Source organism: Danio aesculapii, chromosome 21 (assembly GCF_903798145.1).
Source record: "Danio aesculapii chromosome 21, fDanAes4.1, whole genome shotgun sequence".
Classification (NCBI taxonomy): domain Eukaryota; kingdom Metazoa; phylum Chordata; class Actinopteri; order Cypriniformes; family Danionidae; genus Danio; species Danio aesculapii.
In genome coordinates this window covers 39,698,088-39,715,665 of record NC_079455.1, presented here as the reverse complement: position 1 = coordinate 39,715,665, position 17,578 = coordinate 39,698,088, and the positions used below count along the sequence as shown (strand labels likewise).

Here is a 17,578-nt window from a genome sequence, read left to right as displayed (position 1 = left end):
GCAGTAATTGTGATGATTGGGATGCAGTTACAGATGATTCATCAGAAAGATCTACCTTCTGCCACTTTTCCAACTGATCAACTAGAAGTCAAGTTATTATCTGTTGCTCCTACAACTTGGATCAACGACAAGACTTTTGTCAGGGAGTGTAGAATATTTGAGTTATTATTGTATTATAATGGATACCTTTGTACACAAACTCAGAAAAACACACCACCAGACACGATTCAGTAGAGATGTTCATTTATTTGAGCATTGGGAGGTTTTTCAGCAGCGGGCCTGTCGAGCATCAGCACCTCAGAGCAGCAGAGAAAGAGAAAGATTTCTGCAGGATAGTAAATGATCAGCAAAGGAATGGTAAAGGTCAAAAAAGCGTGTTAGTTCAGACTCGTATGCATGTTAATCTACTCAATATAACGGTTACATTACTAGGCTTAGAACAAGCAACAAACAGTTCATCTAACAGTGTGATCTAACGCCACAGATAACACTAGCTCATTGTTAATGCTCAATATAAGGAAGTGATAGGGATAATATCACCCTTCAAACGCTCACACACACATTCAATCACAAGCAATTGAACTCAGCCATGAACGAGAGTGTATATTTGTACAAAAACTAATATACATCTTTAGAAATGACACACTCTTTCAATCATGGCCGTGTTTATGCATATATACGCGCAGATAAGTGAGCATATATATGTATATAGCACATTAAAATATATCAAAAGTCTTAAGAGCACTCGAGTAGAGTCAAAATAAACAGAGTGAAGGTTATAGATGAAGTGAAAGATAAAAGTACACATAAAAAAAGACAAACAGGAACGATACAAGCGTCACAGATGGATGGAGGGAAAGATATTCCTACTTTTTTTGCACTCGTTTTTTCATTTATATATAGATTTTTTTGTTTTTGTCTGCTTTTTTTGGTTTCATGAAGTGTCATCATGCACAGGATATGTTTGTGTTAGTATTTCTGTCTTATCTTTCTGCTGCTCTGAGGTGCAGTGATGGCCGAGGCTGCTGCGGTTGTGTGATCGTTTGGCTGTTTTCTTCTTCCTCTAGGTTTCTCTGACAGGCTGGAGAGGCGGGCAGGGAGAGGAACCAGCGTTTGGTTGTCCTCCTCCTACTGTTTGCGCCGTGCACAGGAGCGCCCCCTCCTGGGGATTCTCCTCATTGTACAGGCGCTTGATCCCATCGAAGTACTCGTCCACCTCCATTTGCTCCACCTTGCGCTTGGCTGAGCGGCTGTGGGTGCTGTTGGGGTCAGAGGGTGCAGTCGGGGCCAGGGAGACGTGCAGGACTCCCTCGTCCCGAGGCTCCGGTAGGGGACGGCAGATGTACACAGTGTTAGGAGGCAGGGAAGCCGTGTGTGTGGACAGGCAACGTGCGACTAGCTCTCGACAGCAGATCAGCTGAGAACTGTCGATCTGAAAGAGAAGAAAGCTGTATTATATGCTAATGCAAGATGAAATGAAACGTTTGTGTGGTCAGGAAGGAGGCATTAACTGTTTCACTGCAACCATTTTTTGGTTTTGTTTTTAAAGTTGCCAGCATTTTTGATGATTTTCACCTTAATTTGATGCCCCTAAGAATATTTTCTGTTGTGAATATATAAGCAAATTATTTATATTATTAATAAATAACCAAGCTTCTACTTCAAAATAAAAATAAAACATTTATCTTCATGGGTTCATGATTTATCACTACACAAGTTTCATCAAAAATACCTTTTTCCCCCCAAAGAACTGTATTCTCTAAATACATAAACCCACACGCAAACATACACAAAAACACAAATGCACACGCGAAAAACACACACACAAAACACACACACACGAAAGCACACACACACACACACACACACAATAACATACATGCACATACAAAAACACTCACACAAACACACACATAAAAAACACAAAAGCAAACACACTAAAACAACACACAGATGCAGCAAACACAAAACACACACCCGTACAAAAATATGTTCGTGTATAACAGAACAACACAAAAAAACAACAACAAACACACAAAAAAACACACAGATCCACAAAACATAACACAAAACACACAAAAAAGAACAAAAACAGAACATACAAACAAACGCACAGATGCACAAAAACAAAAACCACACAATACACACGTTAGAAAAATGTACACGCGCACAAAAACCAACACAAACACACAACAAAAATACACACACATGCACAAAAACACAAATGTATACAAAAACACACACATGCACACAAACATACATGCACACAAACACACACACAAAAACAAAAACTCAAACACACTCAGATGCACAAAAACATGCGCGCACACACACACACACACACACACACACACGCACACACACACGCACAAAAATAAACACTAAAAACCCCACAAAAACAAAAAACTCAAACACACTCAGATGCACAAAAACGCGCGCACACACGCACAAAAATAAACAGTAAAAAACCCACAAAAACAAAAAAAACACACGCTCAAAAATATACACGCACACACAGACATAAAAACTAGACACAAAAAAAAAAAAAAAAAAAATATATATATATATATATATATATATATATAAACACAGCACTTAATGGCAAATAAATAGAATTTGATAACTAATATAATATATATTTTATATAGTATAAAACACTATAAAATAATTTACTACAAAATACTTATAAAAATTGCATCAGAGTTGCTTTTTATATTGATAATTTTAAAAAATTAAGCATGAGATCATATTTGAATAATAAGTGAAAGATCATGTGACACTGATGACTAGAGTAAAGATGATCAAATCTCAGCTCTCCATCACTGAAATAACTTGTATATTATATTTATTATATAATATACATCAAATACAGAGTTTTCAATATCACTGTTATGCTGCATTTCCTGCACAGCCTTATGACCCAAAACTTTGTTTTTTAATTTTAGTAACATTTATAACCTTATAATCATGATTAGAGGCTTGCCATATTTATCATGAACAGTAATAGGAAGATTGCTCTGTTTTATGACACAACTGTGATCATTAATCATCATTTTTTATTAGAAATATTGCTTTTAATTATTAATGTTTTTTTTAAACTATCTGCTTCACAGAGAAAATCATTCACTCCAAGCATTTTGTTCTGCTGAAACAAAAAAAAGGCTTAACATTGTTGCTCAGAAAAGGTATTTATCAACAATATAACCACAAATGATACCACACATGTATGCTTCAACAGCTTAATAAATCTTAAATCATGTTTTGTTGCCCTATATTAAACAACACTAATGCTCAAAACATCTTAAAACAGTATTAGTTACTGCCGCTTTACATTTAAAGGTACAAGAAATCGGAAACTAAGAGAATTATCTTGCGTATGACACTCATTACAGTAACGTTGAGGACTTTTATTTTTAGTTTGTCTTTAACCTCACTGTGCGCATAGATAAGTGAGTTTGCATTGGAGAAGTGAATGACCGGGCCTCTTCTGAGTTATGATAAGAGTTAAAGAGCCGCCAGAAAAGCAAGCATGTGAGCCGGATTATACACGCTAATGCAGCTCTAGCGTATGGACTACGCAGAGGAGTTCATCAGATGAAAGGAGCCCCTGTAAACGAGGAATAATGAGCTAACTGGATCATCACAAAACACCACTGACACCGACGCTGAGACCCAACCGGCACTGAATCAAGTTTACAGATCGGTGTGGTTTTCCCACATCATGCCTTCTGTTGGACTGATAATATTTCAGAATAGGTCAAATTAAAGAGGTCTTAGTGTAACCGTTAAAACCTTGTGTCGCACCAATGTTGATTTTTCATGGCAGATTATTTACAAGCATTTTATTACTCGCTGGCCACTTTATTAGGTACACCTTACTTGTACTGTGTTGGACCCGCTTTTACCTTCAGAACTCCCCTTAATCCTTCGTGGGATAGATTCAACAAGGTACTGGAAATATTCCCCAGAGATTTTGGTCCATATTGACATGAAAGCATCACGCAGTTGCTGCAGATTTGTCACCTGCACATCCATGATGTGAATCTCCCATTCCACCACATCCCAAAGGTGCTCTATTGGATTGAGCTCTGCTGACTGTGGAGGCCATTTAAGTTCTGTGAACTCATTTTCATGTTCAAGAAACCAGTCTGAGATGATTCGTGCTTTATGATATGACGCGTTATCCTGCTGGAACTAGCAATCAGGAGATGGGTACACTGTGGTCATAAAGAGATGGACATGGTCAGCAACAATACTCAGGTAGGCTGTGGTGTTGACACGATTCTCAATTGGTACTAAAGTGCCCAAAGTGTGCCAGGAAATTATTCCCCACACCATTACACCACCACCACCACCCTGAACTGTTGATACAAGGCTGGATGGATCCATGCTTTCATGTTGTTGATGGCAAATTCTGACTATACCATCTAAATGTCGCTGCAGAAATCGAGACTCATCAGACCAGGCAACGTTTCTCCAATCTTCTATTGTCTAATTTTGGTGAGCCTGTGTGAATTGTAGCCTCAGTTTCCTGTTCTTAGCTGACAGGAGTGGCACCCGGTGTGGTCTTCTGCTGCTGTAGCCCATCTGCCTCAAGGTTGGACGTGTTGTGTGTTCAGAGATGCTCTTCTGCAGACCTCGGTTGTATCGAGTGGTTATTTGAGTTACTGTTGCCTTTCTATCAGCTGGAACCAGTCTGGCCATTCTCCTCTGACCTCCAGCATCAACAAGGGATTTGCGCCCACAGAACTGGCGCTCACTGGATATTTTCTCTTTTTCTGACCATTCTCTGTAAACCCTAGAAATGGTTATGCATGAAAATCCCAGTAGATCAGTAGTTTCTGAAATACTCAGACCAGCCCATCTGGCACCAACAACCATGCCACATTCAAAGTCACTTAAATCACCTTTCTTCTCCATTCTGGTGCTTGGTTTGAACTGCAGCAGATCGTCTTGACCATTTCTACAAGCATTGAGTTGTTGCCATGTGATGGGCTGATTAGAAATTTGCATTAACAAGCAGTAGGACGGGTGTACCTAATAAAGTGGTTGGTGAGTGTATATTATTAGGGTTGCGTATCTTTTGGGGTTATCTTTTGAGCCACAAACTGGCTCAAAAGAATTCCTTTTTCAAATATTTCCCAAATTATGTTTAACAGAGCAAAGAATTTTTCACAGTATTTCCTATTATATTTTTTCTTCTAGAGAAAGTCTTATTTGTTTTATTTCGGCTAGAATAAAAGCAGTTTTTATTTATTTAATACCATTCTAAGGTCAATATTATTAGCCCCCGTAAGCAATATTTTTACAATGACTTGCCTAATTACCCTAAATTGCCTAATTTACCAAATTAAGCTTTTAAGTCACTTTAAGCTGAATCCTATAAATATTGAAAAATATCTAGCCAAATATTATTTACTGTCATCATGGCAAAGATAAAATAAATCAGTTATTACAAATGAGTTATTAAAACTATCATGTTTAGAAATGTGTTGAAAAAGAATGTTCTTGCGGTAAAATAGAAATTAGGGGAAAAAATATAGAGGGGCTAATATTTCTGACTTCGACTGCATCTCTTTGGGGTGGACTAAAATCTGCATTGAATTAAATGTGCATTGGACATTGTTCAAATTAAAAATCTGTAGAATGTGAAAAGATCAATGTTTACACTCAAATTCACTTCACCATTCATCAAACTCTTAATCATACTACAATCAAACACAATTTTTTAAATCTAACTTCAGTTCTCACCTGCAATCTGTGCAGCAGGTCGACAGTGAGAGCGAGCCAATCAGGGCAGAGTTTCTCCAGCTCCAGCGTGATGAGGCCGAGGGACAGCAAAGAGCCGCGCACCTGCAGCAGTGCATTGTGGGCCAGACAGTGGAAGAGTTGCTGGGTGAGCAGAGCCACGTGCTGCGATGGGTTCAGACCCGACAGCGCCGCGCTCAGACGCCCTGACTTACAGCTCAAAACCATCGTATGGAACTGCAGAGGGGGAAAATGAATAAAATAAATAAAAAAAAAATCAATATATTCTTTAAGATCTCAGCACTTAACCGGATGAATTGGCAGCCCTTCAGCACCCACGTGGAGAGCCAGGCTATTAACAGCCACCTCAATATGCCAACAAACAGGATATGTCCTCAACACCGACGTCAGACAGTAGATTTAGGCCATCTTAATTTATTTCTCCTCCTACACGCACCAACATCTATCAGACAGTTTTGTTATAATCTCTTTAACAAATTTAGTCTGATGGGATTTGTTTGGAATAAATGCCATACTCAAATTAAGGTGATGTTCCAATGTCTGTGCATTTTCTCTAATTGGTAAAAGTGCAAATACTATAAAATACGGGGCTAGATTAAGCAATCTGTCCTCCTTAATATATTGTGCCTTATTTTTTTTATCCAATAAGACACTTCTGGTCCATGTTGGAATCATATTTCAATACTAATGTACCATCATTTCGTTCAGTAGTGGACTGAGGCCCATCTTAGTTAAATTAACCACACTAACAGAGCAATCGCAGCTTTAAATCGAGTTTATTTTAATCAAATTAACCCTGCCAAGTGTGGCAACATCCAGAGTTAATGCAAATTTCAACATTTATTAAAATCAAAAGACTATAGAATCCACAAGACGTGCCACTCACGTGTTTGAATGGAGAAAAGTGTAACGTCATTATGGCATCTACTAGTACAGGAGCCAATCGTTGATCGATATAGACTGACGTATCTCCGGGATCAACAAACACACTGGAATCTCAGCGAATACTTGCTTCCACATTATCCACGTTAAGCTTGAAATCTGTACATTTAAATAAACCCACTACACATGAAAATAAAAGTTTTTTGGTTTTGTAATCTGTATGAAACAAATGCGAGGTAAAGTCTGCCTTGTCAAATGCACATCACATGACAGCAAACACAAAGAGTCGCTGTTATTTCTGGAGGAGATTCGCCATCAAGACCAAGTTGTGGATTAATTCAGAAGAGCAGCGCAATTGGTGATAATGTTTGGAACAGCCATAAATAAGGTTGGTGTCGTGATCTCGTTCCCTTCAAGTGCGTATGCGCATTATCTCGGGCAACCTGAAAAATGCCAATTTTGTTTGATTTGAATGTTTAGAAACAAAATTAGATGGTTGTTGTTTAATTTTAATGGGGGTTCCAAATATGTAATGCCACCGTAAGCTTAGCAAACAGTTTTGGAGAATTTGATGTTTCCCCATTCAGACAGAATGCCGAGCATACTGTCCGAGAGACATTTCAAAGATGGCCACTGAATGAAATGACTTGCCTTGAAGGCACTTAGTCAAAATGCGAAAATTTTATCTGCAACTATTTAGTGAACCTGAGCTAACATGAACTAATGGCTGTGTTTTTATTAACTAACAATTACTAAAATTAATATTGCCTGTATTAAATGAATTGCCCATTATTAGTTTGTTTTAGTTAATCTACCAATAATGACTCCTTACAGTAAAATGTTACCAGAATTACATAACGCATACTGAGTTAAAATACAAAAAAATTACTTATTAAACATATTTGTCAACTCATAGACCAGGACTGCATATAGCATACTAAACAATGCAGAGAAATTAACAATCAATTGACTTGTTTTTGATGTAAAATGTATTTATTTTATGGTGTTTACACAATCGAAATGTTTCATTTTCTTTATAAATTAGACATTTAGAGAAACAGAAACTGTGTGAAAACTCTATGAATATGACAAAGCAGGAATAGCAATATCTATAAAGATCTGGACAGTTTGGTGGCAACTTGAATATTTATGCAAAATGCTTTTCTTGGATTTCTTAGTCGTCTTTCCTGTCCAAATACATAAAGATTCTAAAATCAAGAAGCATTTTTAAGAGAAGCAAAAATATGGTCTTGCTTTAAAAGATAATATGACACATTTTAATATGAGATTTTCCTTAAAACAAGCAAAATAATCTGTTAATGGGGTGAGCAAAAAAATAACCATTATTTTGCTTAACGCATTGATAGATTATTTTGCTTGTTTTAGGAAAAAACTCACTTCATTTTGACATATTTCTTAAAACAAAAGCTTATTATTTGCTTGGCCCTTCTGTGTGTCTGGAGTTGCTTCATAATTTAAGAATTTCTAGATATTTGGACTAGAAACAAGACAGAAATCTAAGTAAGTGTGTAATGTGTCAGGGTTGATCACCCGTGATCGGGTCACTTGCGAAAAGCATGTGAAAACTAGGCCTAATTGAGAGGAAGTGCACTCACGATGTAAAGGAAGTCCAATGCAGTGGCAGAGTGCAGGTCCCAGTTCAGCTTATCCAGAACAATCCTCTCCATCCGCAAGATTTCAGATGGAGAACAGCCACATTTGCTGCTGGACGCCAGCTCTCTCAGAGAAGGGATCCGCTGCAAAACACACAAATAAAAAAAAAAGTTAATAATTATGAGCACAGAAATTACACAAACTGGAATAAGAAAAATGTTCAAATCTAATAGCTAAATGAGGAAAACTTTAAAATAATTGAGTCACTAGGTATAAGCCAAATCACATGCTGAGATCTAGCCAAAAATGACTTTAAAGGGCAGCCAGAAAATAACTGGATTAAATATTTGTCCAGCTTTTAAGTGAAGAAATCTCAGTGGTTATATTCCTGGAGATTATTTTTCACTGTCCTTTCATGAAGTACATGAAGGAAATGTTTTTTCAGCCTTTAGCCTTGGTTAAAGGACACTTTTTTTTCCTTTTCTGATTTTAGACTTTAAGGACATTTATCAGCTTCTCTTCCTGACGTCAGAGAAGTTCAGTCCATGGTCACCGTTTCCCAAAGCAGAATTTAACTAAGACTATATAAATACACACTGCCTATGAATCAGCTCTTAAAACACCACATATAGTTTCCGGCAAAACTGTTAGCCATCATGTCAATGTTTTGTTCATTTTTAAACATATCCCAAGTCTTTTTCATCTTTTCTATGATGACAGTACAACATATTTTTGTAGACATTGTTTTGTAAAGATACTAGGGCCAGACTAGTATCCAGCTAGCCAAATTTTGAGGTTCAATTCTTGCCATTAACAAACCATTTACAATTACATTTAGCTCAATATGCTAATTGTTAATAAGGTAGTAGTTTGGTTAAGGTATTAGCTAAGATTAGGGATGTAGACTGTGTACTTTTAAAGTACTAATAAACAAGGCCAGACAGAATTTCAGATCAGATTTTCTTTTTTTAAATCTGTAAATTTATGTGGATAATATTATTATGAGTACAGTAACTAAAAATTATAACTTTTATTTAATGTTTACAATGCAAAGCCAATTAGAACCACTTGTTTGGCAAAGAATGCAAGTCTTTTATATAATATATCACCTAAAAGATAGAAAATATTCCTTTACAAACTGTATTGTACACAAATCCTATACAAATTTGCATATGATTCAATAATACTACTGAAATTAATATAAAAATGGAATAAATATATAGTTACACACATTTACATAAGTAAATAACTAGGCTCAATAATGGGCTAAAAATCTCTAGGTGCAGATTCTATGTAGGTCTACTAATAAACAATCAGTATCTTAATAGTAAGCAGGTAATAAACCACTAGTTAATAGTAAGAATTAGTCCATATACTAAAGGTGTTGATTCAGGTATCGCTGATACTTTCCCCTCTCTCTCTGTTCCCCATGTATTCCTGTCTCCACTACACTGTCCTAATAAAATAAATGTTAAAAACTCTAAAAATAAATCAATACTAGTATTCAGCTTTTAAATGCCATTTAAAGGCTTATTTGGGTTAACCAGGCAAGGTAGGGTTATATCAAGGGAAGTCTTAGAGAACAGTGATGTGAATATTTCTTAAGGGGCTGATTATATTGATAAATGTTTTTTAAAATGATGAAAAAAGGAAATACTGTGAAAATGTCCTCGCTCTGTTAAAAAAGATTTGTTAAAAGCTGTACATTGATCAGCATAATAATACTGTGTTCACCTCATCTTCCTCACTGGTCTTAGCAGCCAGGAAAAAGCAAGAGATGGCGATGCAGCGCAGGTACTTTGGGCGGGCCTGAAAAAGAAAGAGACACTGATCAGTGATAGTACTGCAATACTCATCTCGTGCAATGCTTATTATCATGCACGCAGTTTGCCACAATGTTTAAGGGCAAATGTTTCACATTGTACTTCCTGTGTTTATTTCCTGATCACTCAGATAGCAAAACATAAGAACTAATCTGATATGCACTAAAAACATCTAAAAATACATCACAGTGCAGTTTCACTTTCTTTCAAAAACAGAGACCTAGAATTGTCTATGCAACTCAGAAGTTATCATTTTAAATGACTAAAACTTGAATAATTAAGACTAAGATGAAGTGGTTTTTAATTATAGTTTTCAATAACTTTTGAAATATACAATGCTCAGCATTTAAGTACACCCCTCACAAATCGTTTCAATTCATATTATTAATAGGAAGCTATACAATATTATATTTGTATAAAAAAATAAAAAAATAAAAAAGAGGAGAGCAAAAAATGTGAAAAATTTTGTAGGCTGAAATATATTAATTTAATTGTATTATCTTTTAATTTCCAAACATCTTTGGTGGCTAAAATATTATTTTAATAAATATATCTGTTTAATAAATCTGTTTTGTTTAAATGCACCAAAATACATTGCCTATATTCACTGAGAAATGGATAAAAATAATCATTTTCAAAATGGGCTGTACTCAATTATTCAGAGCACTGTATAAGGTCCAAATATTTGTGCAAATTACTTGGTGTAAGAGATATATTTATGCAAAAATTAAAAAGGCATGCTTATTTTGACCTGTACTTATTATGTACTTATAAAGAAGAGTGGTCATAATTTTATATTATTTAAAAATTATTTAAAAACATACTGCATATCAGTCATTTCTGCAAAGACAATAGCACGAAAGGGAGAAAATCAAAACAACAGTCAGTGTTGTATAATAAAACATCCTGACTAAAAATGTTCCCTACTTTTCCAAAGTGTACCATTGCATAGCAAAGTCTGAAAACAGATCAAAAATAATGTTGTTCATGGAACTCAAGTTAACAGTCTCAAAAACATTATCCAAATCATGATGCAAAACCTGTATTCATGTTTATGATTACGATTTTAATCGTGCACTTAAAAGCACGAATGAGTACTGTAACTATCTGGCAGAATGCATTACTTATGCCTTTCTTTGTTTATTATTCCTTTTAAACCTAGTCTTATTCATATTAATTTATTGTTATTTTTATCTCTTACTTATTTTGGGATAATTTTTATTTGATCAATCCTCTTATGCAGTGTTGGGGATAACGCATTACAAGTAAAGAGAGTTACGTAATAATAGTACTTTTCTAAATAACAAGTAAAGTAACGCACCACTTTTAAAAATGAATAATATTTGATTTACTTTAAAAAAATAAATGAGAGTTACTTTTTAATTAACAGTTAATTCGCTTTTAAAAAATAAATTGCTGAATTAAAAATGAACGTAGTCACGTTAAATCCTGCATGCAATTAGAGAATGTAGGAACAAACAGAAACCAAGATAACAGAGTCTTACACTTCTGCGATAGAAATAGGAAAAAGATGATTATCTGAATGGACAGTGATTTTGCTTCACTAATAAGACAAAAAGTAGCATTGCTTTAAACATTCATTAATCTGTACATACAGCATGTATAGCTATGGGGTCAGGAAGTTCTCCAAAGACTATCCTACATTAATGAGTTTTTTTTTTTAAGGTAAACGAAGGTTATACAGTGTGTTGTTAATTGTAGAGCTCCTCTATTTAAAAAAATTAAATTAATTAATTAAAAAAATAATAATAAAAAAAAAAAAAACTGCATGTTCTGAAAGAGATCAAGCCTCAGCCAGATCAGAAAAAGTAATGCAGAAGTAACTCAAAAGTGCATTAAAAAAAGTATCAAATGTATCAAAAATATCAAAAGTAATGCATTATTTGCCAATTATTAATATAATATTAATTATATTTTTTAAATATCAAAAGTAATGCATTATTTACCATGAAAAGTAACTAAATAATGCAACTAGTTGCTTTTCGGGGGAGCAACTCAATATTGTAATGCATTACTTTCAAAATTTACCTTCCCCAAACACCACTCTTATGTATTTAAAGCATTATGAATTATCATAGTGTGTGAAATGTGCTACATACATAAATTTGAATTGAATATTTATGCATATACGAAATGCACAATGCATAAATTATCATTCATAAAACATAAAATGCATAAATGTAACACCTGATTAATTCATGCATTATTAGGCGCTGTTATGCGAAGCAACCCAATTTTAAATATTGTATGCAATTTATCATATGATGCACAAAAGCTAAATTATTATACAAATTGCTTATAAAAAGAAATGTTATTATATAAAGAGCCTATCGTGGGCTGCAATCAAGCCAGTCAACGCACGGCTATAACCTGTTGAGGACAGCTGGATTATACAAAATGTCATAAAACCACAATCATTGACTGGGGCAGAAGACCTTGACCTGCCAGACGGTTTTAAAGATTACCTTAATGGTGGAGAGGAAGCGATCCAGGATGCCGATGGCCAGGCACAGGGTCTCTGGATAGAGTTTGAGCTGGGAATGCACATCTCTCAACCAGCGGACGGCCTCATCACGCTTTTCAGGGGAAATATCTGTATCCTGATAAAATACAACACATTTAATGAGACACAAAACATACAGGTCTAAATATGTTTTAGTTCAATGTGAAATTACCCAATTAGAGCAAACACAGTAGATTTAGAGTTGATGTCAAAATTGTAAGCCATCCTGTGAATTTGTTTTCAAATATTTCCCAAATGACGTCTAACAGAGCAAGGAAGTTTCACAGTATTTCCTATAATATCAGTATTATTTGTTTTATTTCAGCTATAAAAGCAGCTTTTAATCTTTAAAAAAAACATTTTAAGGTCAAAATTATTAGCCCCTTTAAGCAATGTATATTTTTTCGATAGTCTACAGAACAAACCATCGTTATACAATAATTTGCCTAATTACCCTCACTTGCCTAATTAACCTAGTTAAGCCTTTAAATGTCACTTAGCTGAATACTAGTGTCTTAAAAAAAATTGTCAAATATTATGTCCTGTCATCATGGCAAAGATAAAATAAATCAGTTATTAAAAATGAGTTATTAAACTATTATGTTTAGAAATGTTGAAAAAAATCTTCTCTCCGTTAAACAGAAACTGGGGAAGAATATACAGCGGGGCTAATAATTCAAGAGGGCTAATAATTCTGACTTCAACTGTATATACTTTGATATTTAAATGCAATTCTGAAAATATCCACAAGGTTATTACAGTTACTACAATTAAAACAATTTTAATATATTCTTGTTACTTGAAATAAAACACAAAAAGCTGTTTTAGTTAAGTTACGTTACAAGGAAAGGTTTTCATTTAAAATGACTAAAGCTTAAATTATTTAAACAACTTAATACTAAGAAGTCGTTTTTAATAGGTTAATCAGATCCAAAATAAAAGTTTTACTTGTGCACACACACACACACACACACACACATATCAGAATTGAAGTTGATTTATTAGCCCCCCTGAATATTTAGCCCTCCAGTTTATTTTTTCCCCAGTTTCTGTTTAACAGATTTTTTTTCAACACATGTCTAAATATAATAGTTTTAATAACTAATTTCTAATAACTGATTTATTTTATCTTTGTCATGATGACAGTAAATAATATTTGACCAGATGTTTTTCAAGACACTTCAATACAGCTTAAATTGACATTTAAAGGCTTAACTAGGTTAATTAGGTTAACTAGGCAGGTTAGAGTAATTAGGCAAGTTATTGTATAACGATGGTTTGTTCTGTAGACTATCGAGAAAATATAGCATAAAGGGGCTAATAATTTAGACCTTAAAATGTGGTTTAATAAATTAAAGACTGCTTTTATTCTAGCCGGAAAAAAAAACAAAGAAGCCTTGCTCTGTTAAACATAATTTTTTTTTTTTTTAATTATAATAAAAAAAATAATAAAAACAAAAAGGGGGCTAATAATTCTGACTTCAACTGTGTGTGTGTGTGTGTGTGTGTGTGTATAATATATACATATATATATATATATATATATACATATATATATATATATATATATATATATATATATATATATATATATATATATATATATACACATATATATATATATATATATATATATATATATATATATATATATATAAATAAATTATTATTAAACAATTATTAAAATAATTATTTGGGTAATGTAATGTAAATACAAGCTATTATTTTGGATGCATATAATCTTTTGACAGCACTAGTTTTTAATTACATTTATTTTCAACAACATTTAAAATTTAAGATGTCCAAATATTGGCGCAAAATATTTAGTGTAACATTAAATGACATGCTTATGTTGACCTGCACATATTTAAAGACATAAAAGAATAAATGATCATAATTTAATAATATTTTTTTTTAATTTTAAAAAATAAGTAGACAAACTGAGAAATCCTAATAGTTTGAAAAAGTGCAAAGGTATAATTATTTAAAATGAGAATTACATACAGAACTCTGTGACTACACTGAAATCCTCAAGTAATGTCATCAAATGATGCAAAAATACCTGGCAATTTTTGGCACTATTTAACTGTTGTTTTATTCAATGTTCTAATACACCCTAATTAAAAACGAGAAACGACAAAAAAAACTTTGTAATTGATTTAGAAATGAATTGAAACAATAATATTTTACTGTTAATAATAAAGATTTTACTGTTGTTATATTTAACACAATAAAATGGATGGGTGTGTGTGTGTGTGTGTGTGTATGGCAAACCTCTGACATACAGGTGTCACATATACAGTATGTGTGATAGACAAACACGATCAACAGACATCAGTATCTGGAGATAAAACAGCCTCACAAAACTACAACAATCCCAGTGATTCTCTGTGAAAAAGTTTATGGACTCGAATCGAAAATTCAGGCCTTCATAATGTAAATAATGATGATAAATAGCATAACCATTCATGAAACAAAGTGCCTTACATTTTTTGCATAACTATCTGCCTCCCACAATGTAAACAGTGAAGTTATACTTAACAAACCAGAGATATCAGCTGACTGACTGACCTGGTTGGTAGGTTTCTTTGGCACGTAAACCTTCCATAGTTTGGCTTCCCTAGAAACTGCCTTCTCTAGAAGAGATGACAGTTTCCGGCTTTCCAGGGGTTTGGTGAACTTCATCACAAACCCTGGAAAAGCCTACCTCCCCACTGGATACAGCTACCTGAGTGGAAAAAAAACACATAAAATATATATATGAATCACAAAATATATAATGAAACATAATCTGTCAAAGATTAAAATGAATGATTGAGCTGACTCATTGAGTTATTTAAGCTATTTTAATTTAAAAACAATGTAAAAAATGTAAGGCAAATCAGTGTCGAACATTAGTGTTTTATCCATCCTGCTTGCAAAAAAATAAATACATATAACAATATTTTAACAATCAAAGCTTTTAATAGTTTATACACACAGTGTCCTAGCTATTTCTATTACCATTTGATATTTATAAAGACAAATACTTAAAGTAATCATGATTTCATGTTAAATCAAAAATTGCTAATTATTAGTTTTTTTAATCAAACCTATTATGTGTACTTGCATTTTCACTGATATTTCGTTAACGTTTTTTAATCAGAATTTACTAAAAATTATTAAATAACCTTAATAAAATTACATATAATAATAAATTTACATTTTAATTCAACAGTGAACATCATACTCTGTTTAAAAATAAAACCATTTGATTAAAAACGCTCTCTATTATGTGGGATCATCTGTCTTTTAAACACTGAAGTGATTCAGCATCCAATTCATGTTGTATATATATAGCATATCTGGTGTATATGAGCAAAACATAACTCGTTTATTAAAAACAACGACTTTAAAACGACCAAACCCATACTACCGGCTTGATATGACATGCTAACACTGTGTTGACGCAGTTTGCATAACATACATGTTAGCTCACAAGCTACACAGCAATAGATCAACATTCGTGTGATTTTACTCACCTTAGCCTATACTAAAAATCCTAAATGAGTATGTATGTGTATATTTATAACTATTGTCGTTAGTTAATTCAGGCTAAATGTTTTAAAGTGTTTCTAAAAGCTTTCTGAAATGCTTAGATTCTTACCTCCCCTGCAAGGTTGTGGGAAACGCAGATCATCCGGTCCATTAAACTGAGGTAAAATAGAGGAGCAGATCGGATTCCGTCATTTTTTTAAGCGTCCAGCTTCGCCTCCATGTTTGCCGTAAAATTTGGTGGGGGTATTTAAAAAAACTAAAAGGGATCCTTCCAAACTGATATTAAAAATAAAATGAACGGAATATAGACACGGACGTCTACTTCCGAGGAGGAGACTGAGAAGGGAAGGAGAACCCTCCGCCTACCTCTTCAACCAAAGAGAACGAAAATGTTTTCTTACGAATATTAAGTATTGTGAAAAATTGCTAATGGATAATAATACTAAACAGTGTAAATTTTAAATGTAGATACACTTTCAGGTTTCATGATCAACGACAAATTTTGCGAATTCGGTAACTGTGCCATAAGAGGACTACTTTCTCTGTCGGATGTATTTTAGAGTGTAGATCGTACTGTTCGAACTACTTTCATGTACAGTCCTATTCAGACCCTCAGGATGACACAGAAATATGAGATAATTGATGGATAAATGGATTAAAAGTTCGATTTAAGGCTAATATTTTTGATAATTAATATACCTTTTTATATAATGAGTAAAATATTTTTATATTAAGTATGTATTTATAACACAGGCTTAGATATTTGATCATTAATGTGATAAATGTAACACTACATTTATCTTATTAAAGCCGATTTACCTGATACGGTCATATATTTTAATTAAAATACTATTCTCGTCTTTTATAAGTAAATGTATCATCTCAAATTAATCAGAATCCGTTACTTATGACTTCAGCTAACATAATAATGAATTATAAATAATAAATAACATAACAATAATTAATGTTCCGATTATTCACTCGATTATTAAACAGTTAAAATAAATTATACTTTGAAAATTTTAATGTTATCGCAAAATGAACAGCTGAGAGGAATGCATTTGTACATTTTCTTCTACCCCCTGGCAACCCTGTCAAAACAAAACCCAGCAACAACCAATCGGACCACAGGAAAAGCAGTCGATTCGCTAACCAATAGCCGTCGTTAACATGGAACACAGCAGCCAATCAGCAACCAGAATTTTGGGCGGACTATTTGAACGCTACATCTTCAAGCGATTCTATTGGTCAGTTGGGCTGTCAATATCTTAAGACCCACAGCGCTTTAAAACAATGTCTGAACGCTGCAAGACACGAAATACCTGAAACAATTAACCCAAGATGATGAAATAACACCGAATACACGCATTTAAATACAGAAACGATACTAATATACGTTCTAAAATGTATAAATGTTGATAAACGCGAA

The 17,578-nt window shown here is 33.7% G+C and overlaps 1 protein-coding gene across 1 annotated transcript; it reads right to left on the bottom strand.

The window, feature by feature from the left end:
* Positions 1–226: 226 nt before the first annotated feature.
* On the bottom strand, positions 227–16,503 carry ccni (cyclin I). Its single transcript, XM_056446252.1, has 7 exons — positions 16,259–16,503; positions 15,184–15,340; positions 12,575–12,709; positions 10,000–10,074; positions 8,268–8,408; positions 5,752–5,985; positions 227–1,432 (listed from the first exon to the last, which is right to left on the bottom strand). The coding sequence occupies exons 2-7, from the start codon at positions 15,295–15,297 to the stop codon at positions 1,064–1,066; spliced, it is 1,068 nt and encodes a 355-aa protein (XP_056302227.1). The 5' UTR covers positions 15,298–15,340; positions 16,259–16,503; the 3' UTR covers positions 227–1,063.
* Between the last annotated feature and the right edge of the window lie 1,075 nt (positions 16,504–17,578).